This window comes from Numida meleagris, chromosome 6 (assembly GCF_002078875.1).
Source record: "Numida meleagris isolate 19003 breed g44 Domestic line chromosome 6, NumMel1.0, whole genome shotgun sequence".
In the NCBI taxonomy this organism is placed as follows: Eukaryota; Metazoa; Chordata; class Aves; order Galliformes; family Numididae; genus Numida; species Numida meleagris.
The window spans coordinates 3,095,911-3,118,389 of record NC_034414.1 but is presented as its reverse complement, the minus strand read 5'-3'; the positions used below and the strand labels follow the sequence as shown (position 1 = coordinate 3,118,389).

At 49.3% G+C, this 22,479-nt stretch overlaps 3 protein-coding genes and 1 long non-coding RNA gene across 13 annotated transcripts in view; 2 read left to right on the top strand and 2 right to left on the bottom strand.

Moving 5' to 3' along the window:
• Nucleotides 1,489–6,754, bottom strand: SIRT3 (sirtuin 3). Of its 3 annotated transcripts, none has more exons than XM_021402713.1 (8): nucleotides 6,616–6,754; nucleotides 6,099–6,174; nucleotides 4,970–5,167; nucleotides 4,577–4,809; nucleotides 4,341–4,441; nucleotides 4,054–4,215; nucleotides 3,430–3,639; nucleotides 1,489–2,189 (listed from the first exon to the last, which is right to left on the bottom strand). In XM_021402713.1, the coding sequence occupies exons 3-8, from the start codon at nucleotides 5,014–5,016 to the stop codon at nucleotides 2,169–2,171; spliced, it is 774 nt and encodes a 257-aa protein (XP_021258388.1). In that variant the 5' UTR covers nucleotides 5,017–5,167; nucleotides 6,099–6,174; nucleotides 6,616–6,754; the 3' UTR covers nucleotides 1,489–2,168. The 3 variants fall into 3 exon arrangements, with proteins under 3 accessions (XP_021258388.1, XP_021258386.1, XP_021258387.1); XM_021402711.1 differs by having other exon boundaries at nucleotides 4,970–5,170; nucleotides 6,542–6,740; XM_021402712.1 differs by having other exon boundaries at nucleotides 6,542–6,738.
• On the top strand, nucleotides 6,837–15,706 carry PSMD13 (proteasome 26S subunit, non-ATPase 13). The gene is made up of 13 exons (XM_021402710.1): nucleotides 6,837–6,997; nucleotides 8,045–8,123; nucleotides 9,048–9,082; nucleotides 9,161–9,216; nucleotides 9,567–9,610; nucleotides 9,860–9,946; nucleotides 10,562–10,733; nucleotides 11,161–11,240; nucleotides 11,324–11,449; nucleotides 12,021–12,083; nucleotides 13,001–13,081; nucleotides 14,196–14,312; nucleotides 14,884–15,706. The coding sequence occupies exons 1-13, from the start codon at nucleotides 6,903–6,905 to the stop codon at nucleotides 14,977–14,979; spliced, it is 1,131 nt and encodes a 376-aa protein (XP_021258385.1). The 5' UTR covers nucleotides 6,837–6,902; the 3' UTR covers nucleotides 14,980–15,706.
• Nucleotides 16,727–22,479, top strand: part of PGGHG (protein-glucosylgalactosylhydroxylysine glucosidase) — a 13,368-nt gene continuing 7,615 nt past the window's right edge. The window contains exons 1-3 of one of the 8 annotated variants that reach the window (XM_021402681.1): nucleotides 16,727–16,756; nucleotides 20,696–20,963; nucleotides 21,683–21,893. In XM_021402681.1, coding sequence (XP_021258356.1) covers nucleotides 16,742–16,756; nucleotides 20,696–20,963; nucleotides 21,683–21,893 — 494 coding nt within the window. In that variant the 5' untranslated portion in view covers nucleotides 16,727–16,741. Of the gene's footprint in view, nucleotides 16,757–19,021; nucleotides 19,055–19,944; nucleotides 20,037–20,059; nucleotides 20,329–20,695; nucleotides 20,964–21,682; nucleotides 21,894–22,479 lie in introns of those variants that run through there. The other 7 variants (XM_021402679.1, XM_021402682.1, XM_021402683.1 and 4 more) reach the window with 7 other exon arrangements.
• LOC110401499 lies at nucleotides 16,745–18,137 on the bottom strand. The gene is made up of 2 exons (XR_002440403.1): nucleotides 17,954–18,137; nucleotides 16,745–16,949 (listed from the first exon to the last, which is right to left on the bottom strand). It is a non-coding gene; the product is annotated as an uncharacterized LOC110401499 (long non-coding RNA).

The following is a 22,479-nucleotide window of genomic DNA, read 5'->3' as shown; positions in this document are numbered from 1 at the left end:
TTGAACGTGACAGCAAGTAAGGGAGGATCTTCTGATTGACTTATGGTTCTGCTCCAGAAGAATGCTCTGAAGGATAAAATCCAGAAAGACTACTTCAGAGGTACCACCACATTTCCTTCATCTACCAAGTGAGTGACCTTATAGCAGAAGATCACATTACCGGCTCAAAATCTATCGCAAATATTTAAAAAAGAGGCAAAAAGGACATGAAATATTTCTGCCTTTTCCTCATCCTTGATTGTAAAGCGGACAGATCCTTGATGGATATGGTCAGTGTCTTCCTTAGCCCTCCTCTTGCTGTTAACATACTTACTGAAAAGGCCTTTTTTGTTACTGATTTGCTCCTTGTGCCTCACAGCAAACAGCTATTTACAGGACTGCTCATCTCCTTTGCAAATGCTCTGTAAAAACCATGCACACCAGCTGTTTTCCCTGTGTGCAACAGGAATTTGCTGCTTGGCCTTTGCAGCAGGACGTGAGCCAGCCTGGATGATCGCTCGGTCTGCTGAGGTCCTGCCCGGGTGGTGGTAGAAACTGGTGCTTGGTCTTGAAAAGCTGTCTTTCTGAGGAGAGAAGCTGAAGTCGTGCTTCGTAACTGCAATGATAGTTCTTCAGCGGTGATGATATTTTTAGCAGTAGTGATTAAAATTATACAAAAACTACCCCACTCTGCGAAGTAGCAACAGCCCCTCTGCTTTCCCTGATGCTGCACGTTCAGATGCATCTGCTGGGATCCCGGTTGTGAGGAGCACACAGATGTATTTGAATTGTGCTTTTGGGTAAACAAGCCTGTTGGTCTGAATGCACATTTGTTCAAACCTTTCTTTTAGGAAGCTGCTAGGACACCAAGCATGGAAGCCTCTGTTCCTGTAGCTGTGCCAGACTTCAGTAGCGTCCCTAGAGCTGTTGGATGTACAGCAGCTGTGTATTAGGTCTAAACACTTGTAATTATAGGGGCAGCCATAAGACAGCTTTTGGAGGCTGTAGCTTTGACTTGGATGCTGCTTTGCAGAGCAGAGAAATTAAGAAGTGTTCCCATGCTGTGTTAGTAAGGCAGCTGTGTGCTCAAGTGCTTTTGTTTGCTTTGATTTTTCTGCATTTGAGTGTTGGCTGTAACAAGGTGGTGGCATAAAACGTTTTGCATTTTGTGCTTGGTTAGAGCCAGTACTTATCTGCATCTAGAATGGTGGCTGTGATAAACAGATGGGTCACCCCTGCCACCTGGCTGTGACTTCAGTCCCACAGCCAACATTGGGTGTTCTGCCTATCAAGCTCATGTTCTGTTGCAGAGAAGGAGCTCTGCTACACCTGTGATATGTGTGTATCCCAGGGCACGTTTGGGACGGAGCAGAAAGGGCCCTGCAGGGCACCTACAGGGCAGAAGGGCACTCCTGTCAGGTTAAGGAGGGGGAGTGTGTTGTGTGTGGGAGACAGCATGTACTCAGACACTAGGGACTGTGTGAAACTTACAGAAAAACTCTGCTGACATCAGGAAAAGTATTATAACTCTTTATTAATAATAATCACCCCTACACTGAAAACTCTTCCAGCAGTTGAGCTGGCCTTTCTGAACAGAAACAGGCCAGGCACATTAACAGCAATCGTCTCCTGATTAGCAGAGGTTTCATCCGAAGACTAAATGCTACCAGTCTGCAGCAGCTGATGGTTCATGACTAAGAGAAAAGTATCCGTGGAGGAGCTGTGCATTAGCACATCTCATCTGATGTGCTGGTGAGACTCGTGGCTGCACACTGTCAAATGGTGCTTTGACAGAGCCAGAGCCATGGAAGAGGAAAGTGTCTCCTAATGGGTGCTGAAATGAGGTAAGGCGAGGAGGAACAATGTTCAGTGGCTACATCAACTGTTTTGAAGGCTCGGATAGGAAAGCCTTCACATGTGGAAACTGTTTGCAGCTCGGCAGTGGGGCTTTGCTCCTTCCAGCTTTGCTTCCTTCATGGTGAGAGGACCTCACTGCTTCCAGACTGGCTGGGTTGGGCCATGAGCATCCTCCTTTTCCCCAAATGCCAGTCCTGTGTAGATTTGCTGCTGCAGGGCTGGATGGGCTCTTCCACAGCTCCCTGCCATCATATCTTTCTCTGCCCATGCTGGGCACGGCAACGTCTCCTTCAAGGTGACCATTGCTTTCCAGCAGCAGGGAGCCAGCTGTCCTATTTGTCTCTTGCATCCAGCTGAAAAATAAAGACCACAGTGTTTGCTTGGGTGTCTCAAACCTCCCAACCCCCACTAGCTCAGACAGTGATGCTGCTAGCACCAAAATCCCAGAGCAAAGAGGGTTTTTCATGCTTTACAACACTTACACTAGCTTTATCCATCTATCTGTGACTTGGAAAAGCACGAGTGTTAAATTGAAGGCTGATTGTTCTCTAATATAAAATGGCTCGTAGTGAAACATCAAAAGCCTAGCCAGAATACTGTTCATTGATATTCATTTCTATCCCATAGTCTGATTCAAGTAATAACTTCACTGTTGACTTGAAACTGTGAAGTCAGATTTTCTCTGGGGTCAGAAGCGGTTGTGTACAAACGTTAACATACCAGTTTTGTTAAAAATACACCTGACTTCTTCTACAGCAAGTTGGCAGAGCCCTGCTGCAGAGCATGGAGTTGCATTCACTGACACAAGCAGAACTGGCCCAGCCCACGTGTCAGAACTTTTGCTCAAATTATTAAGAACTAAATAATGTAGTGCTTGTCACATGTGGAAAAATCTTCCCCATAGGTCCAAAGCAATGAGGTGAATGTACCAAAAGAGGAAAACTCTGCTAAGGTGATGCTTGGCTCCTTGTTTAGTTGAGCAATCACTCATGTTAATGCAGCAGGTGGCATTAACAGCAGCTCAGGCTCACAGGCAAGGCAAAGCACTATAAAAACCAAGTCCTCTACTGCCTCACAAGATTGGACTGATAAACAGATAACTTTTTTTTTTTGGTCTGTGACTCCAGCTCCAGGCAACTGTCCTTAAATCTATATGGTGTGTTCCATTTGGGAATAAATAAATTAGCAGATGAAAGCCACAGAAAGCTTTTCAGTAATCAAACGTGTCACTGCTTGAAGATGCCTTAAAGCACTCACGCTCAGCCCCAAGCTTGACATTTTCCACATTTTTCCTATTTCCTCTGAGGCTGGCAGCTCTTCTCTCCCCTTCCACCCCACCAAAACATTTAGCAACACAGCAGTCTGCTCTGTGGCACTGTGCCTGCCCTCATTGTGAAATACTGCTGCTGTTTGCTTTTTTAGCCCTTCTGCACTTTTCCCTGGTTCTTTTCTCTGAATGCTGACTGTGAGTGTGGCAATGCCTGTGGTGCAAGTCTCTAATCCCAGCAAGCACTGCCTGCGTGGCCCCAGCATAACTCAAGCATCAGGAATGGAGGCCAAGAGAGGGAGATGGGGCACTGAGCTCCTTCCCACCTTCTCTTTTTCTTCCTGAATTAGTGTTTGCATCTCTTCATTCCAGTCCAGTAGTTCCACCAGCTTCTCGACCCCAGTGACCACGTCCCCCAGCTGGGCTACGTCATTGTAGCGTTGCTGCCAGGCGAAGGGTCCTACGAGATCTCGGTTGATGAGGACCCGGGGGACTGAGCTGCGAACAGCTCCTGCCAGGCTGGCAAAGGGCTCCACCTAAAGGAAGGCAACCCAAGGAGCAGAGAGAGAGATGGTCACCCCACTGCAGGGTTCAATTCATTGTGTGCTAAACTTCTGGGATTTCAGACTGCTGGGTTCATGCTTAACAAGTTCTCCCATGGAGGACTAAGCTACCCTAGCTCTGAACTCGGTATGGATGTTGCCAGTTATCCCGTGGCCTTTGCTCAGGTTGCTGCAAAAATTGCTTCTTCCACTCCAGGTGCCCACCTTCACCAGGAGCACACAAAGTTTTCATACGGCCTTTGAGTGCATACAGCCTATTTCTCACCCTACCACCTCTAATTTTACCTTGGTAACCCAGTTCCTTGCTTTCTTAACCCTTCTCTCTCTCCTCCAGAGTCCCTTAGGCCCTTTTCTCCTTGTAAGCAGGGATGTCCCTTAGTCCCAGACCTCCAGGGACGTTCCGATGACAAACAGCAGGTCTGCCATGGGGAAGTCTGTCACGTGCAGGAAAAAGCGCTGCGGGAGCTCCTCGCCAAAGAACACGATGTCAGGCTTGACGATTCCAGTGCAGACACGGCAGTGAGGGACCTTGTCTGCCATAACGTCCCCCTGAAGTAAAAGTACCCAATGCCAGTTGTTACGGGGCAGCACATATCTACACAAGCAGGGTCACAACCACGTTGGACCCTCACAGTAGCATTACTTCACATCAATGCCCAGCTGCAATCACTCACCCTGAAGTCCTCTCCTGGGAATTTCCTCCGACAGACTGTGCACGTGGCAGTAGCAAAGGTGCCGTGGGCTTCCACCAGTCTATCAGGAGGGATCCCAGCAACTGGAACACAGCACGTGGGAGAGGATCAGCTCAGCATGAGGTGACCGAACCAGAAACTCCATCTTCAACAGGCATTTCCCCAGTCCTCCTGTTCTTTTCCTGGTATTTTGCTGCTGAGAGCTGGAGAAAACTCACCTCGCTCCAGCCCATCAATATTCTGGGTATAGAGACGCAGAAGGAGCCCTTTGTCATGCAGGAGTCTCAAGAAATAGTGGGCATAGTTGGGTCTGTAATTGCCAGGGTAGAGCTCCTTGGCCAAAGTGAAAAAGGGCTTGGGGTTGATGAAAAAATAGGCCAGTTCAAAGATGGCTTCGGGATAAGGGATGTTGTACTGCTCAAGGTTACTATAGAGGCCACTCCCCGGGGACCTGCAAAGAGAGGAAAGGAAGGCAAGCAGTCAGAATTCAGGGGGAAAGCCACCCACCAGGCCAAGACACAAAAGAGCAGAGAGCCAGGTCCTTGGCCTCAGCTGAAGAACCTGGTAGTCCCAACACTAAACAAGGATAAATAAAACGATGAAGGCACTACCTGAAGTCTGGGATGCCGCTGGGGGTGCTAATCCCAGCACCAGCCATCACCACTACTCGACGACACTCCTTCTTCCGAATGAGCTCCGCCACATCCTGCAGGGTGAGCTTCTGCTTCCCACCATCACCTCCCCACCTGCCCAGTCCAAAAACAGCACTGGTGGCAGCAGACAGAGAGAAGGGCTTGGTCCCTTGTATCCTGCTTGGAACAGAGGGAAAGCACAGTACGTCGTGTGGTGAGAGAGACTTCAACTGGAAGAACTACTCAGTGGAGCGGGGGGTGAACCACACCAAGAATGCTGCAGAATGCTCTTCAATCTGCAGGAGCATGCTACTACATAATCAATGAGAAGAAAGCTTAAGCATTAGTCTACTCCAGAAAAAGATGCTTTGCATTGCACTGACTTACGAAGATCTTAAAAATACCAAATCAATGTTAAAACACACGAAATTTCCCTATAAGAAGATTGTTTGGTTTTTTTGTACAGGGAGTGGACAGACTATGCAAACAGTACTCAGGTCTCACAGATTATTTACAATGCTGTTTTCAATGCCTTGGGTTTCAGGAAGCTTCTTACAGGGTGCTGTGGTCACTCTGGAACAGCATTGCCTGGATTAGAACAGACATTTCACCAGTTCTCTACTTCCCCCTGAGGACTCTGCCTTGGGAGACCTCAGTGTACAGCTGGAAAGCAAAGGAACTGCAGGTCAGCAGTGCACACAGATGGGGCTGAGAACACCCATTATCATCTCAAGAAACACTTTCTCCCCAGACAATGAGTGCTTGCTGCAGCAGGATATTAAAAGCAGTCCAGGGAAGGCGTGGGAATGTGAAGAGCCAAGAGCTGCTGGATCCTGGCAATCTACAAGTAGCAATTACTGCGTCCTAACATTGTGCTCAGTGTGGCTGACACTGACACCACGAGGACGTGGCTCTGCTGTGCCAGGTCAGATTCCCAGAGAGCTAAATTCACAACCTGGCAAACGCTAATATTTCTCTGCCCTTTGTTTCTGAGCTCCCAGCTGCAATTCCCCAGCTCAGGCTCAAAGACACGCAGGCCCACGTGCCTGTTCAGACAGGAGAGGTGACGCTGTCCACACTAGGGCTGCACGAAACCAGCCAGCCCTACCTGCATGCCCCACAGCCAGTCCTGCAGCGAGGGCTGAACCGAGCCAGGCCACCACGCTCCCACAGGCTCCTCCATGCTGCAAGAAAACACAGAGTCGGTGAACAGTGAGGCAAGGGAGAAACGGAGGCAACAAAATGCAAGGAGAGAGCTCCCCGTTGGCCTGCCCCAAGCCCCATTTTCTCCCCTCAGCTCCCTCTCAGGACCAACTTCCCTACCTCAGGTTCCTCTCGGGGCCTGCTCCCTTACCTCAGCTCGCCCCCAGCACCCCGCAGGGCCTGTTCCTTCCCTCAGCCTCCTCAGCCACCCCTCAGGGCTCACTGCCTTACCTCAGATTCCCCCCAGAACCCCCTCAGGTCCCGCTCCCTCACCTCAGCACGCCCTCAGCTCCTCCCCAGCACCCTCAGGCCCCGTCCCTTCCCCTCAGGCTTCCCCCAGCCCCTCACCCGCCGCCAGCGCCGCTCCGCGCCGAGCCCCCCGCTCCATGCCCGCTACCGCAGTGCCCCGAGTAGCTGCGCACCGCACCGCACCGCACCGCACCGCACCAGCTCCCGGCCGAGCTGCAGGCCCCGCTTTCAGATCACCGCGGGGTTCTTTTGGCAGGTGCGTTTGGATGGCGTTTTAAGGGGATTGTGCATGGGGGGGGGGGCTGGCGCGGCGCGGGGCGTTGCCATGGTTACGGGGGGGGCGGGCAACGCGAGGCCTTACGGTGCCCAGCGTGCCCCGCGCCGCGCCGGAAGTGAGTGTGCATTTCCGGTGGGGGCGGCCCGGGGCTCGGCGTCGCTGCCTGCTGCGGTCGCCGCCGCCATGAAGGACGTGCCGGGCTTCCTGCAGCAGAGCCAGAGCGCGGGGCCGGGGCAGGCCGCCGTGTGGCACCGCCTGGAGGAGCTCTACAACAAGAAGTGAGCGCCGGTGGGGGGCTCCGCGGGATCGCCCCGAGGCGGCTGCCGGGGTCCTACCCGGGGTGCCGAGCTCCAGGCGGGGCTGGGGCCGTGGGGAGCGAGGGTGGCTCCGTTAGCGCTGCTGGGAGGCGGCGGGGGGTGCTTTCCGTGCTTCCCTCGGTGCTGCGGTCGTCCGGCTGAGGAACGCTGGTTCCGCGTGCTGGGGTCACCGCTCTGTCTCATCTCTGCTTTGCCCTTGTCGTGGACTGAGAAGCACCGAGCGTGAGCTGTAAGGGGCGGCCCAAACCGCGGGGCTGGTGTCAGGGTGAGCTCGCGGCGTGCCCTGCTTGTGCGTGGCCCCGGGTGTTGTGACCGGGGCGGAGGGACTGAAAGCTGCACGTGGGGAAAAGCGTCTGGGAGTTAGCTGACAGCGGCTGCTGAATGTGAGCCAGCAGTGTGCCCAGGTGGCCAAGAAGGCCAACGGCATCCTGGCTTGGATCAGCAATAGGCCGACCAGCAGGAGCAGGAGGTGGTCGTCCCTCTGCACTCAGCTCTGGTGAGGCCACACCTTGAGTGCTGTGTCCAGTTTTGGGCCCCTCACTGCAAGAAAGACATTGAGGCCCTGGAGTGTGTCCAGAGAAGGGCAGCGGAACTGTGATGGGTCTGGAGCACAAGTGTGATGGGGAGCAGCTGAGGGAGCTGGGATTGTTCAGTCTGGAGAAGAGGAGGCTCAAGGGAGACCTCATTGCTCTCTACAACTGCCTGACGGGGGTTGTGGTGAGGTGAGGGTTGGCCTCTTTTCTCACATAACAGTGATAGGATGAGAGGTGATGGCCTCAATTTGCACAAGGGAAGGGTCAGGTTGGATACCAGGAACATTTCTAATCTGAAATGTTCTTCCCGCTGCCCAGGGCAGTGGTGGAGTCAGCGTCCCTGGGGATGTCCAAGAACCGTGGAGATGTGGCACTGAGAGACGTGGTCAGTGGGCATGGTGGGGTGGGATGGGACTGGACTTGACCTTAGAGCTCTTTTCCAACCTTCCTGGTTCTGTGATTCTGTGTTTTGAAGGCTCTGGCACCAGCTGACGCTGCAAGTTTTGGACTTTGTGCAGGACCCTTGCTTTGCCCAAGGAGATGGACTCATCAAGGTGAGGTGCTCAGTTATCCATGAGCCTTCGTTCTCCTTTCTGTGACAAAGTTGAGTGATGGTATTTTCCTGCTGACAAAACTAAGTGCTCTGTGACTTGTCTCAGGAGAATTACTGAACTAGAGAAACTTATCTGGGGGGAGTTTGTGAAGCAGGTGCAAGTGTGTGGGATTTGGGTAGTTTTATTGGAATTCTGCAAAGATTAAATGTGCCAATGTAAGGAGCCTCAAATTAATGTTATGGTAACTTAATTCACTCCAGATTTTGGGCAGGGGATGCAGTGTCATCTTCTTTCCCTTTTGTTACAGGGTGGTTTACTGTTGCAAATATAGGATAGGCTTGATACAATATATAATAGTTACAGGGCATTGTATACAGTAGTTCACCCATGCTCTGGCAAGTTCTTCCTTCATGAAGATAGGGGCTTGCTCATATCCTCTGTGTTACAAGTAAGCATTCCATCCTTCCTCACTTTCCCTTTCCTTTGTGTCCATATTAAAATTCAGTTCACCAGGAGGCAATAGCTTCCTTGATGAAGAGCTGCTAGTTTCTAGTTGCAGAATGTGTGAGAGAGAGTTGGAGAACGTGTGCAGGGAGTTTTGAAATGTTCAGGCCTGTACTGTTTGTGCAGTAGTAACAGAAGGCAAGCACCAGTCTGGTCAGCAAGGAGGCATTGTGTTTCAGCATCTGCTAGCTCACGAGGTTCCTGAATCACCCCTTGCTGGTGGGAGGATACTGAATGGATAGAATTATCCCAAAAAAGCAATTTTTGGATCCTGAATACTGCATGACATAGCTCTGAACGTCCTGTATTGTCAGCTCCCTACTTTATTGGAAGAATGAATGGGAATATAGTGAAAAGTGAATGTTGTGGATAAAACAAAACATCTGTTTTCTCTGACTGTTGATGTCTTTGTACCTACAGCTTTATGAGAACTTCATCAGCGAGTTTGAACATAGGTGAGTTTATTTGCCTGGAAGTTTTTAGATCACCTTCTGCTGACAAGTACTGCTCTGACAATGAGTTCTTCTTTCTAGGGTGAATCCCCTGTCCCTGGTAGAGATCATTCTTCATGTAGTCAGGCAGATGACAGGTAAGTGACCTTACCCTTTGCTTACAGAGTTTTTAAGGAGTGATGCCTATGAAACGTAACTAGGTAGTAGTAACAGCTAAATCTTCAACGCTGAGCTGTTGTCTTCCTCATGTACAGAAAAGGGAAAGCACCAACACAAGAGCTTGGGTAATTACTGCTGCGTAAGAGCAGCAATACCACTGCTCAGCTGAGAAATCAGCTAATGTGCAGAAAGCCTGGCCTACAGGTAAGTAGCACCTTTAGAAGTTTGGACAGTACGCTACAGGAAAGAATTCTTGAATTCGGGTAAAGGATTTACTCCTAGGTTAATTTAGTGGAATTCCTGAGAGATTTTTTTTTCTTCACTGCAGATCCCACTGTGGCCCTTACATTTCTGGAAAAGACTCGAGAAAAGGTATTTTTGAGGTTGCCTTTCCTAGTTGTTCATCTACATGAATGGTAACGTGTATTTCATTTGCAAAACAGCTGAAGAGACATCTCTCTATATGTTGAGACCTATGGTGGGGAATACCTACTCCTTAGAGTGAACACCTGTATTTCAATGCTGCAACTTGTTAACAAACGAAGTATAACTGGGTTTAGGTTTCAAGAGCCTGTCTGATTGGAATGGTAACACTCTGAGTATGTATTTCTGTAACTGCAGGTAAAAAGCAGTGATGAAGCTGTGATTTTGTGTAAAACAGCCATTGGGGCGCTGAAGCTGAACATCGGAGACCTGCAGGTGACCAAGGTGAGGTGGTAACTAGAGTTGTACAAGCACTCAGACAGTTTGGAGCTCAGGGATGCAGTTCAGTAATAGATGTGCCTGTGTCTGTGCTTCAGTTGTGAATGAGGTGATTGTAAATATGCAACTCCTGGGACTTCCAGGAAGACCTGCAGTTCTTCTTGATGTCTCTTCAAGTTCTTGATGTCTCTTCAGTTCTTCTTGATGGCTATAAAAATGTGGGTGTAGTGCTTATGGCCAAATCTCTGAAGTTTCAAGAAGATTCTGAGAATCATCTCTTAAAGTTTAGGGTTTTTCATGCAGTTCAGCTTGAATCCTTTGGAGCAAGTTGAAACATTCTGAAGGATCACGGTATTAAGTATCGCTGGAGGTTGGGGTGATTTTCTGTGTGTGTGTGTGTGTATGTTTTCTTTAACTTCATAATCTTGTGAAAGGAGAATGCCATTACTTTATTTTTAATACTGTGGTAGTGGCTTTGGCTGTGGTCTCACCTGCTTTACTACTGAATGGATGTTACTTGTGGAGCAGGTATGCTAACCCTTAGTGGTAAACTGGAAGGGTAAGGGGTGGGTGCATATGAAATGTACCTTTCTGCAACAAACAAGTTTTCCACTCTGCTAGGAGACCATTGAGGAGGTTGAAGAGATGCTGAACAATCTCCCTGGGGTGACTTCAGTTCATAGCCGCTTCTATGATCTCTCCAGCAAGTACTACCAGACAATTGGGAACCACGCCTCGTACTATAAGGATGCTCTGCGGTTTCTGGGTTGCATTGATGTTAAAGATCTGCCAGGTAACTCCTCCTTTGCTGAGCAAAGAGAGCCTCAGCTTTATTCCCTAGAAAGAAGGTGGGTAGGAGGGGGACGGTGGGGAAACACGTGAAGAATGAATAGGATTTTGCTCCTGAGTGCATTGAGGTGATGGGGGCAGGGGATAGTGCTACTATCAGGAGGGATAGTTTGTTCTAGTTCCCAAAATCTTCAGTATAGGTTCAAAAAATAGCCTTTCTGTTTCCTTTTTTTTTTTCTTTTACACTCCTGTGCTTATTGCAGGTTTCTGAATTTCAGGCATAGGAAAGGATAAGGAGGAGGGCTGGGGATAAGGTAATACAGGTAGAGAAGAAAGTGAGGGAGTGGCTAATGGGACTTAGACTGCTGCTTCATGCAAATGTTGACTGACATTTTGGTGTGGTTTGTATGTTTTTTTTTTTCTTTCTACAGTATCAGAGCAGCAGGAGAGAGCCTTTACCCTGGGGCTGGCAGGGCTCTTGGGAGAAGGTGTTTATAACTTTGGAGAGCTGGTAAGGGATGCGACTTTCTTTCAGCTGTTGAGTACCAGGAGTTGATTTTATCCTTTTAACAATGTTCTGCATATATCCTACAGCTCATGCACCCTGTTCTGGAGTCCCTGAGAAGCACTGATCGGCAGTGGCTGATTGATACGCTTTATGCCTTCAACAGTGGTAACGTAGAGACATTTCAGGCTTTGAAGTCAGCATGGGGCCAGCAGGTGAGTGAATGAGTTGTTGCATTGCTTAAGGGCTAGGCTTGATATTTACAGAGGTCATTTAGGAGGTTCTGTGATCTTTAAGATTTCCTGGCTCTTTGGGTGCAATTTTAATCACAGAATTGTAATGTTCCTTTCATCTTGCAATGTTGGTTTTGTCAGAGAATATAGGGACTGCAAAGTTAAAGAAGCTTTATTAACTGTGATCATAGTGAGAGAACACTTGGACAGCATCTGCCTCTCTGCTCCCTTGTTATCTCCCAGGTGATTGCAGACACCTGACTTCTGTGCTATTATGGACATGACAGTAGTTTGCAGATTGACTTGTCTGCTTATGCAAAGCTGTGGCTTTTATTAGGAGGCTGCCTACCTTGTGATGCACTGTGTTTAACCCTGCAGTTCTCAGGACTTGTTTCATGGAACCATTGCCAAGCAGTGGGTGGCTTGTAACAGCCATAAAAGGAATTTATGAGGCACTACCAATAGGTTTCCGTGTGGCTTACTCCTGTGTATAGCATGCTTCCCCAGCAGGGAAGAATAAGTAATAATGAATTTGTGTTTTACCCTCTCACAGCCAGATCTGGCTGCAAACGAAGCACTTCTGCTGCAGAAGATTCAACTGTTATGTCTTATGGAGGTGAGCTGCTGAGCTGAGAACTGTCATGTGGGAGATAGAAGGGTGCTGCTTTGACTGCTCTCTGGTGGGGTTAGCATCAAAGTCAAGTGCTGCATTCTCTGCTGAGCAGATTCATTCGTACAACTTAGAGAAACTCTGGGGTGCAACTAGCTGGTTGACAGCAAGTTTTGCCTCTAGGTGGTGCCAAGAAGCAAATATTGCTAGGGAAAAAGCCTTGTGCCACTACTTGTTTGTGCTTTCAAGGATTCAAAGGTTTCTCTTTCAGTCAGGATATGGAGGTGGGGAAGTAAGGAGCAAGCTTTGTACCTAAGGGCAGTGTCTGAAATAACTCTTCAAATATGTTCTGGTGTAAGAAAGATCTCTAAAAAGTGGTTAAAGTCTTAACCACCCGAACCTCCTTTCCCTGGGAGGTAACTCAGTGTTGAGAAGGTTTTTCTCTGTCACTTGAAGACTTTGGTTCTATTGTTAACAAATAGTATTTATGTATAAACCTCCATGACTCTGGATGTGTTTTCAGCATTGCGTGATCTAAACCATAATGTGTGTTTATTTATCCACGCACATTCTCTGTGTGTGTTTTCCACTTCTAGTGTTCTGCTGGCAACTGCTTTTACCACCTGTAGGCATTGTGTTATGTCAAGGGTTCAGCACAGGCTGAGCTGCTTTATTTGGAGATCATGGTGTTGGTGGGGAAATCTGCTTAGAGCAATGAGGTTTGTGGAGGAGTGGGGAGTGCTACTCCCTTCTGCTGGCAGAAATAGAGTTTTCTTTGAAATATTGGGATTAAATATGAGAAAGGAGTTGGTGCTGCAGGTTGAGATCTCAGCAGGGCAGTGCAATGAAAAGCTGTGTGCAGTGTAGAGGGAAAACAAAACAACTGTGGGGCCTTATTTCTTGTTTTGTTTTCTTGAATTCAGATGACTTTCACCCGCCCAGCCAATCACAGACAACTCACTTTTGAGGAGATTGCTAAGAGTGCCAAAGTCACTGTGAACGAGGTGAGTTCAGGTTTAGATCAGTGTTTTGATGCTGAAGTTTTGAAGTTCTAAGCCCTGCCGACTCCCTCACGTGAACTCCAGGTGTGAATGTTCTCCCCTGTTCTTGCGTGTTTGGAGAGCTCCGTTGCAAGAAGTTGCTCCTGTCTGTTAATAAGTGGATCCGGAAGATTCTTAGGCATCTGTTCCAACCTGTTCTTGCAAGCAGGCCTTTAGTTTATATTATCCAGGACTCTGTCAAGCTGTGTTGACTGTTTCCAGCAAGGAGATATTTTACAGTGTCACTGGTGTTTAATTTTTCTCACTGTGAAGAATTTATTGTTTATCCAGCTAGAATTCTCTCTGAAGCAACTTTTCCCTGTTGTCTCTTCTCTTTTCACTGTGTGTCCTTGCAAGAATAGCACCCCCACCTTCTCTGTTGTAGCCTTTGAAATGTTGAAAGGCTATGATGAGGTTTCCCCAGGCCTTCTTTTATCTGGACTGAGCAAATCCCAACTTCTTCACATGTCAGGTTCTCTGCCTTCTCATTTTGGTGGCTGAGGTGTAGGACTTCACACTTCTTGTCACTGAGCTAAGAAGAATTACATGTAGTATGATCTATAGAGATCTGTTTTTACAGGGGCTTTTATTTCTAGCATCTCTACCTCTCCTACCACTTTGGTGTCATCTGCAAATTTGCAGTCCTGCTCGTGTTAAAGAGCACTGATTAGTATTGGACCCAGTGTCAACTCATAAGGAACTCTACTTATAATCAGCTGCCTGCTCAACTCTGAGACATTAACCCTGCTGTTGAACTCGATAGAATAACCTGCTAAAACTCTCATCCTGTGGTCTCTATATATGGTAACCAGCTTGCTCAAGAAGGATGTGGTAAAAGTTCTTGTTGTATATCTTGCTGAAAGAAAGATGCAGGAGACTTGTAGCTCTTCACCTGCTGTGCAAATTATTGTATTTAAAGGAAGATGAGCGTGAGAGAGGCTACAGGTCTTAATCTTTACTTTTTTTGCTTAAAAAAAATAATCACAGACTGGATCCATTTAAAGGTTTTGTACATCTCTGGGGAAACAGGGTGATCCTCTGTTTTCTTGATATTTTTTTTCCCTTTTTTCTTTTTAAGGTGGAACTGCTGGTGATGAAGGCTCTCTCAGTAGGCTTGGTAAAGGGCAGTATTGATGAAGTGGATAAGAGGGTGCACATGACGTGGGTGCAGCCACGCGTGTTGGATTTACAACAGGTAACGACCAGCTGGAATACTGTGGCGGTATTGATGTATTTTCTTGTGCCTGAGTTGACCTGGAAGCTGAAGTAAGAACTGCTAAAGGTCACTGAGAATGTGTCTTCGTTGCTTCTTGAAGGTGTGCAGGGAACTCAGAAGTCTATCAGCTTTTCCTCCACTGTTGACATTGCCTTTAGCTCTTTCCTTGAGTATATGGCACGTCTGAGTCTGTTTTGCAGTAACTGCTTATAAATCTGCTAGGAGATGGGCTGATAGAGACACTTTCCTTTGAAGAACCACCAAAAAACTCAAGTGAGGTGACTGTTTTCCAGGATGTGGTCATCTACGTGGCTCCTTCAGACAGAAATGTGTGGAACAAAAGTGCTTGAGTTCCTGAGCTGTGGGTGGTGATCTTGTCTTGGGAGGAGAGTAGGTCAGGGTGATAAAGACAGAAGGTGCTGAGTTTCTCAAGTTTGTCCTCATGACAAATGTTCTGAGGAGTTGGAGATCTCAAGCATTTGTCCTATATGGTGAACGTCGGGGTTTGTGGTGGTGGGAGCAGTCAAGTTACTGTGGGTTTGTCTTCCAGATCAAAGGGATGAAAGATCGCCTGGAGTTCTGGTGCACAGATGTGAGAAGCATGGAGATGCTGGTGGAGCACCAAGCCCATGACATCCTGACATAGAGGACCTTGCACTATCCTGGGAGAGGAATTTCTACTGCTACTGATGCTAGCAGCACTCAGACCACTGACTCTGTACTGAATTATATTGAAGGGGGGTGGGTGGGCAGAGGGGAGAGCAGCTTTACGACGTGTGTTCGGAGGAGTAAGTGGCCTTTTGCTGTGTAACCCTTTGGTGCTTGGAGTCAAGATTTCCCTATGCGCTAACATTAGTGGCACTGACCCTGGGAGCTCCCATCCTGCTCTCAAACAAAGAGGTCAGAGGCTCCGTGGTGGCTGATTCATCAGTCCTGCTGTCAAACAACTGTGGGAGGATGGGATGCTCGTTGCATGTTACAGGAGTGGAGGCTATTTGCCCGCTAAGGGGGTAGCAGAAGCTCCTCTATAAAATGTGCTAGAGAGGTGCCTGACCATTGTATGTGGTATTACTTAGTGGTGTTGGCCTTAGGAGGGCATGACCTTCCCTGGTACCCTTTCCCTCCCTGCCCTGCAGCAGCCTGAAGGCAGCTTTACCGATATCATTTCTACTGCCCTCTTTCTCCACAGTCCCTCCTCTTCATTTGCAGTAGAGGGAGTGTTTACTCCATCAAAGGGTTTTTTTTCAGGATTACCATTCAGTGGATTTGGTTTTATATACTTCTGGGGGTGGTTGTCTTTTACGAACACTTTGTGCTAAAGTGAATTGCAGCAGTATTGCTGGAATAAACTTCTCTGCCTTCCCTTTTCTGTAGTTCTGTAGTGCCTTCTTTCTCACTTGCAGCTGGGTCTCCAATCTGCTTTAAAATACGCTTCCTTTGGAGTTCTGTATTTAAAATAACACAAACCTTTTTTCTCAGAGCAGTGCAGATCATTTGATTGGTGGACTAATTTTAGTCTGAATCACCAGCAGGATGAGCATGTCATTCACTTAGTGTGTAGAACTTGAGTATGTATCTACTTCATTTTAAACTCTGAACAAATTTTAAAAACTTCCTGTAATTTAATTGCGTTACTCTACTGTTGCAGACGTGTTTATCAGGACAGAAGATGATTGTGCACATCAAGAACGTGAACCAAATTTGAACGGGGGCTGTGTCCAAGTAGCCGTTTGGGTGCACAATACTTGATAATACGTGGTACAACAATCGAACAGTGGTAATAGCAAGGTTTATCACAGTAGTTTTAAACAGGACAGGGCCACGCTAGCATAGCTGGGTACATTTTTTAGGATTTAAATTGTTTTTTTTAAGTGCTGTTGCCTATGCATCCATGGGTAGTTCTTGTTTCACAGTGCTAACCTGATTGCTGGTGTGATTCAGGTGCCTTATGTGGCATTTTGATTCTCTGGTGATTAAATATGCTGCGTCACCAGTACAGGAATGCTTATCCTTGGGATGCTTCCTCAAGTTTGCTGTCTTGACTCTAGATTGAATGCCAGCAACTGGAAAAAGAAAGAATGTGGCCAATGCTACACTGCTGTGTGGGTGCAAAGACGTCTTGGACAAGGAAGAATTAAGCTTTGAGAAACCAGCAAAACCAAAGTTGTCAAGCCCTACCTCTGGTTGCACCCCACCCTTCTCTGTCTAATCTGTTTTGTTCCAAGTTTCCTCTCGGTTCAGAGTGGCTCAGTTCTGAACGCCTGCCCCTTCCTTCCCCAGTCCATGGGCTGTAATGTCTTGCTCTGCCCTTGTTAGCTCAGCTGTCAGATTGTGTGGCACCAGGAAAAGAGAACAAACTCCTTCTCCTGCGAAGGAGCGCACGGTCCAGGAAAAGCCAGCAGAGCCAGATGTTTCATGCCAACGTGAGTTTTAATGAACACGCTCAGAGGGTTCTTCCCTGGGTGAAGACCCATTGTGTGATCTCAGTTCTACTCTCAGAGGGGTTGTGGCTGCTCCTCAGTCTGCTCTGCTCTTGTAGTGCTCCACATTGGCCAGGACCCAGGCTGCGGGCCCCAGCAGGCACGTGAACATCACAGTCATTGCGATGGCTTGCTCCTGCCAGCAGGAAAGGGAAGAGAGGGATTAGTGAGGAGACTGCACATGTAGGTTTTCTAGGATGATTGCACACTGGTACAGTGTCTAATGCAATCTCTTGCACTCCTCCTTGCTCTTCCTGGGTTCAGATGAATGCTGCTTGAGGCTGTGGGAGGAAGCTTGGGTAAGCCCAGCAGCTCCCTCCAGCAGCAGCCCAAGCTGCCTACTCTCGGAGTTGGTTCCTATTGCTCTGTCTTTCTCAGTCATACATTGGCTGGGGAATCAGAACGGCTGGTGGCTGTCAGTCAGCAGTGGGAGCCAGGCTTGGGCTCACAGCGTTGCTGAAGCAGCTGTGCCTGACTTTCAGATGACTTTGCAGGCCGCTCTTCCCTTCTCAGAGGTCTCTACCATTCCTGGCACGCCAGGGCAGCACTTGCCCCTTGTGCTGACCTTTTATTTCTTTCCTTATTTACCTAAAAGAGGATACCGGGCTTGGGAAGCAGCTCTCTCTCCTGAGAGCAGCAGACCTTGGAAATGCAGGTGGGGTAAACTTCTAAGCCATGGCTGGTGGTGAGAACTGGCCAGGATTTCTGGCATGAAAGTGCCTTCTTCCAACCTTTCACCTGGCCCAGCAGGGTCCCTGCAGCTGCTGCTTGGGTGGGGGATCATCCCCAACTGCAGAAAGAAGGAATGGGCCAAGGACCCAGCCCTGCGCTGCCAGCAGACCCCCCTGCCTTCAAGGACAGCTGCTTTGGGGGTGAGTGCCCCCTGGAAGTGGTGGTTGGGGGGGGGGGCGGGTAACAGGGCTTGGGACTTCCCTGTACTGGTGGGAGACCACTGCCACCTCCTTCCTGGGGCTTTCAGGCTGCTCAACGGGGGGATCCCCTTGGGCTGTGACCCTGAAAGTTCCTTCATACCTCCCCAAAGACACAAACCTTGCTTTACGTTCCCAAGAAAAACATCGAACCGTGTCCCCGGGTACCTCCCTCTCCCCCATCCCCTTGTTGTTCCCACTGGCTACTCACAGCAGGAGAGACGGGGTGCTCGGGTGGCTTGGAGGTGACCCCGGCCCGGGGGACCCTCGGTGCCCGCAGCAGTGCAGCCAGCAGCCGGGAGCCCCTGTGGAAGCCCTGCATGGCTCTGACACGCTGAGTGCCTCCTTGCTGGGCTGCAGCTGCGCAGCCTGTTGCTGTCAGCGCTGGGCACGGGGCCCGGGGCTCTCCTGAGAGCTGCAGGAGCCTGTAAATGTCAGGGTCCTCCTGAAGGGCTCCGTTTTCATCCTTTCCCTGGAGTGTTTGCTTTTATTTTTTCTTTCTTTTTCTTCCACCTCCATGGGGAAGAAATAGGAGCCTCAGCTACCACAAGGGAGACCTGTCTGTGGTGCCCTGCTGGGAAGCAAACCTATTTTTGGGGGGGTTTCATCACACCTGTACGATCGCAAAATACATCCTTGGAGTGAGGCAGATGTGATGCCCAAAATCACTTGTCCAAATTATGGCTTCTCTTTCTTCCCTTGATACTGAATGGATGCACAGGCTCATAACCACACGCATATGAGTGTTTGCATAGAATCTTGGAGGCCTTTTCCAACCTTAACAACTCTATGCCTATCAAGTCTAACCATCAACCCATCACCACCGTGCCCACTAAACCGTGTCCCTAAATAGAATCATTAAGGTTGAAAAAAACCTCAAAGGTCACCAAGACCAACCATCAGCCCATCACCCCTGTACCCTTTAAGCCACATCCCGCTGCCACAATGTGGCATTGTCTGTCCTGCAAGTTGTGGCCCATCAAAGCAGTTGGCTGAAGCTTTCTGCTTGCCCTGACCCCACAGCAGGAGGGGCTGGAAGGCTCCAGCCTGGCTCTTGTCCCCACGATGTGCAGAGGGAAAAGTCATGTCCTTTCCCTTTGACACGTTCCCAGCTTTGCTGAATAACCCGGCTTTGTTCTCTCCTTACAAACAGCTCTGTGGAAGGGCTGCCAGCAGTCATGGAGCTGGGAGTGCTGCTTTGCTCTCTGTGACCCTCCTCACGACTCCCAGCACTCTGCAGTGTGCGTGGGATCGGGATCGGGTGCCGCGCCAAGGGTCTGCTTCCTGAACGCTGATGGCAGCTTTGAGCCAGGTATTGGCTTCTGATGGATTTGCAGCCCGTGGAACATCTGTGCAGTATTTACCCCATCAGCACAGGGTTGATAATCCTCTTGGAGCAGCAGCCCAGAGGCAGGGGGTTGCTAGGAGAGGCCCAGCATCTGGCTGCTGTGCTCTCCTTGTCTCTGCTCATCCACGAGGAACCGACCTTAGGTCTTTCCGCTCAGTGAGGTTTGTTTGTCCCTGTGAGTGCCTCGTGGGCTGTGCTCTCCCTCTCCTCTCCTCATTTGATAGAGAGTAAACACAGCAAACACACATCTGCAGAAGGGTGCTCACCTCCCTTTGCTGAAGGAGATGATAAAGGATGAGTCTGGGGCACTGCAGCCTGTCTGTACCGGCGTGCAGGGGCTGGGAATTGAAATCAGGGTGAGAGGCCCTCCTGTACTCTGTGTGCTGTGGGGTTTAGACAGCACCCGAAGGCACTGAGGGTGGAGGAACAGGGATGGATGGTGCCTGTGCCTTTATTACTCTGCAAGTCAGGGTGGGGACCTCCGGCACTGGAAAACAAACTGCAACGCCAGTGCAACTTCGAAGGTGGGAAACTGGTGAAGCAGTAAAGCTGAGTGATAAAGCCTGGCTCTCCAGCAGTAGGTGAGCAGCGTGGTCAGAGACAAAGGGCGGCTATTGTCAGTGCTTGCTTACGTAGGTGATCCTTCAAGGGAGCGTGACCGTGGCTCCCTGCCAGGAGCGCAACCATTGCTGAGTTTCCTGGATAGCTTTCGGCTGACCACTTTCCTCTTTCGGTTCCTCCTCGCCTGGCGCACAGCCCCGTGCCGAGCACAGCTCATCTGGGCAAGCGCCCGTGTGCCAGGATCAAGGTTGTTTGGTTTTGCTAGTAAGGAAGGGGAGGGGAAAAAAAAAAAAAAAGCAATTTCCGTCCTCCTGTCCGTGTTGAGCAACTTCCGCTGTTCCCCTGCACGGGGCCCCAGGGCAGCGGCTTCCACCCGAAACACAAGGCAAGGCCTCACCTGCACACCTCCCACACCCCCAGCAGGCAGGAGGAAGGCTTTCCTTGCCATCCAACCACCAGCTGGCCCCGTGAGCTTTGGGGCATAGCCAGGCCGTGCCCCAGCTCTGTGGTTTTTGGTGTTATTGCAGTGCCGAGCACGGGCAGGCGCTGCTTACAGCCTTCCTTTGCAAGGTGCTGTATGTGCGTGTAAATGTACCCAAATGTTCATTAAATAAAATGCTCCTGCCCCAGGTGGCTGGTAACGAGCTGAGCTAGAGATGGAAGAGGAAAGCGGAGGGGTAGGACGAGGATAAAGGCTAAATGTATACTTAATAACATTGGGAGGAAGATGGCCACGTGATGGGATGTGCTGGGAGAAACTGGTGAGATCCCAGCCAGGAAAGGGCAGTAGAAGAGGGGCAAAACTGGAGAAGCAACAAAAAAAATGAGCACTCGAGGTTTGGGTCAAGCCACCTTGCTTGACCTAGAGATGCTCAAAGCTTCACAAAGGGAAATGAGCTTGTGTGGAGCAGACCCACCTGAGGTGCTGGGAGGAAAGCTGGGATGGAGGAAAACCACGGAGTGGAGGCTCTGGTGGGAACCATTGGCATTGCCCTGTCCAACCCACCTCTGATTTTTTGCTGTCTACTTTTTCCTTTCATTTAGCAGCTCTGGTTGCTGATGGCTGATGGTGAGGAGGACCCTGCTGTGTTCACCTCCACTTGTTTGCCCTCGGACCCACGGCTCCTGGCTACGGTGACCAATGCTTACCTGGGCACCCGTGTGTACCGTGACATCCTCCACGTCAATGGGGTGTACAACGGGGTGGCAGGGGACACCCACCGTGCCGACATCCCCAGTCCCATCAACGTGAGGATGACAGTGCCTGATGGGGATGTGCCCATTGAGACCTTCACCTTGAACACACGGACAGGTAAAGAGCAATGCATGAGCAGGATATCTCCTTCTGTTGCTAAAAGACGTTTGGTGTATGAACTCAATAGTTTATGAAGAAATGGGATGAACTGTACCCTAAATTTCATTGACTCTCATAGGTGTCGAACTGCGTTGTTCAAATGCAGGCATTTGTTTTGTAGACATCTGGTGACTGTGTTAGATGGACTCCATTATGTGTTTCTAACGGGGCCAGCAGCTGATATGGCATTGTGTTTGCTCTTATCTTTGAACAGCAGCCAGCTCTGATCTTGGTAGAACATTGGGAAGCATAACTGAGAGAATGGTGAGGAGGGTGCTTTTGCTGATTCCTCTGGGAGCGCTCATTTTGCGGATTTCAGAGCTGAGCTGTACAGAATACCAAGTAATGCAGTGGACACAGCACGCAGAAGGGTTCATTGCCTCACATTAATCTTCTAATTTGGTGTTGGAGCAAGTGGAGAATCAGAGCTAGCAATGTTCAGACCCCTGCTGGAGCTAAGCTCAGCAAATGCTGCTTGGTCATGAAGCTTAGTAAAATATTTTATAGCACAAATCATTCCTCATCAGCTTGGTCAGATTAAGGATGTTAATGGTATTGCCCAGTAAAAACCTATGTTTGGAAGGACAGTTCCACTGCCAATAGGAACTGGTAGAATTGGGAGGCTAAGGCAGAACATCAGGACCCTATGGTTAAAGAAGCTCTTGTTGCATTCACAGGAACCTTCAGCCATATGCTTCAGTCACCCAGTTATACAGCTACGCACCAGATCTATGCTCACCATTCCCTCATCCACCTGATGGCCTTCAGCATCACCATCCGGCGATCAGCGGGCACCAGCCAGCCCATCACTGTGCAGCTCCAGACTCCTTTTGTGCCCAAGAGCCAGGACTTGGACCTGCAGCAAGGACCAGACTTCCAGGGAGCGCAGTGAGTGCAGGACATGGGCACAAGAGCTTAGCTCTGAGCGAGTCCTTCCTAGGCTATAGCGTGTTGCTTTGCTCTCAGATAGGAAACAAATCAAAAATGTACAGCTAGAGCTAGACTGAAATGGTATCTATCATTGAGGTTTGTGCACATCTGCTTCTTTCTGGCAGGCAGAACAAAAAGCATTAAATATAGAAACAGTTTTTATTAGTTGCTACTCCAAAACTACTATTTTGGCATAAAAGGGCATCAGAGACCACAGAGGCTACACATGATTACAAAGAAATGAGTTTGAGGAAGATAGTGAGCTTGAAGAAGACAACCTTTAAACGTGGCTTCCATGAGGGAATTGTAATCAGTCTTCTGATGGGAACAGGGGAAAGATATTCAGCTGCTGGGGGCAGTTCCCCCTGCACAGCTGCCCTGAGGAGGTGTGGGTGCCCCATCCCTGGAGGTGCCCAAGGCCAGGCTGGATGGGGCCCTGGGCAGCCTGGGTTGGGGGGGGCAGCTAGCTCATAGCAGGGTTTGGCGCTGGGGTGGCTTTGAGGTCCCTTCCAACCCAACCGTTCAGTGGCTCTATGATCATTAG

What these genes read in the sequence shown, in the direction of transcription:
- PSMD13 (XM_021402710.1), top strand. Translation starts at nt 6,903, where the DNA reads ATGAAGGACGTGCCGGGCTTCCTGCAGCAGAGCCAGAGCGCGGGGCCG. An exon ending in AACTGTTATGTCTTATGGAG is followed by an intron (nt 12,084 to 13,000) that starts GTGAGCTGCTGA and finishes TCTTGAATTCAG; the next exon opens with ATGACTTTCACCCGCCCAGC. An exon ending in GCGTGTTGGATTTACAACAG is followed by an intron (nt 14,313 to 14,883) that starts GTAACGACCAGC and finishes TTTGTCTTCCAG; the next exon opens with ATCAAAGGGATGAAAGATCG.
- SIRT3 (XM_021402711.1), bottom strand. Translation starts at nt 6,581, where the DNA reads ATGGAGCGGGGGGCTCGGCGCGGAGCGGCGCTGGCGGCGG. An exon ending in ACTGGCTGTGGGGCATGCAG is followed by an intron (nt 5,171 to 6,098) that starts GTAGGGCTGGCT and finishes CTCTGTTCCAAG; the next exon opens with CAGGATACAAGGGACCAAGC. An exon ending in TATTGATGGGCTGGAGCGAG is followed by an intron (nt 4,442 to 4,576) that starts GTGAGTTTTCTC and finishes GCTGTGTTCCAG; the next exon opens with TTGCTGGGATCCCTCCTGAT.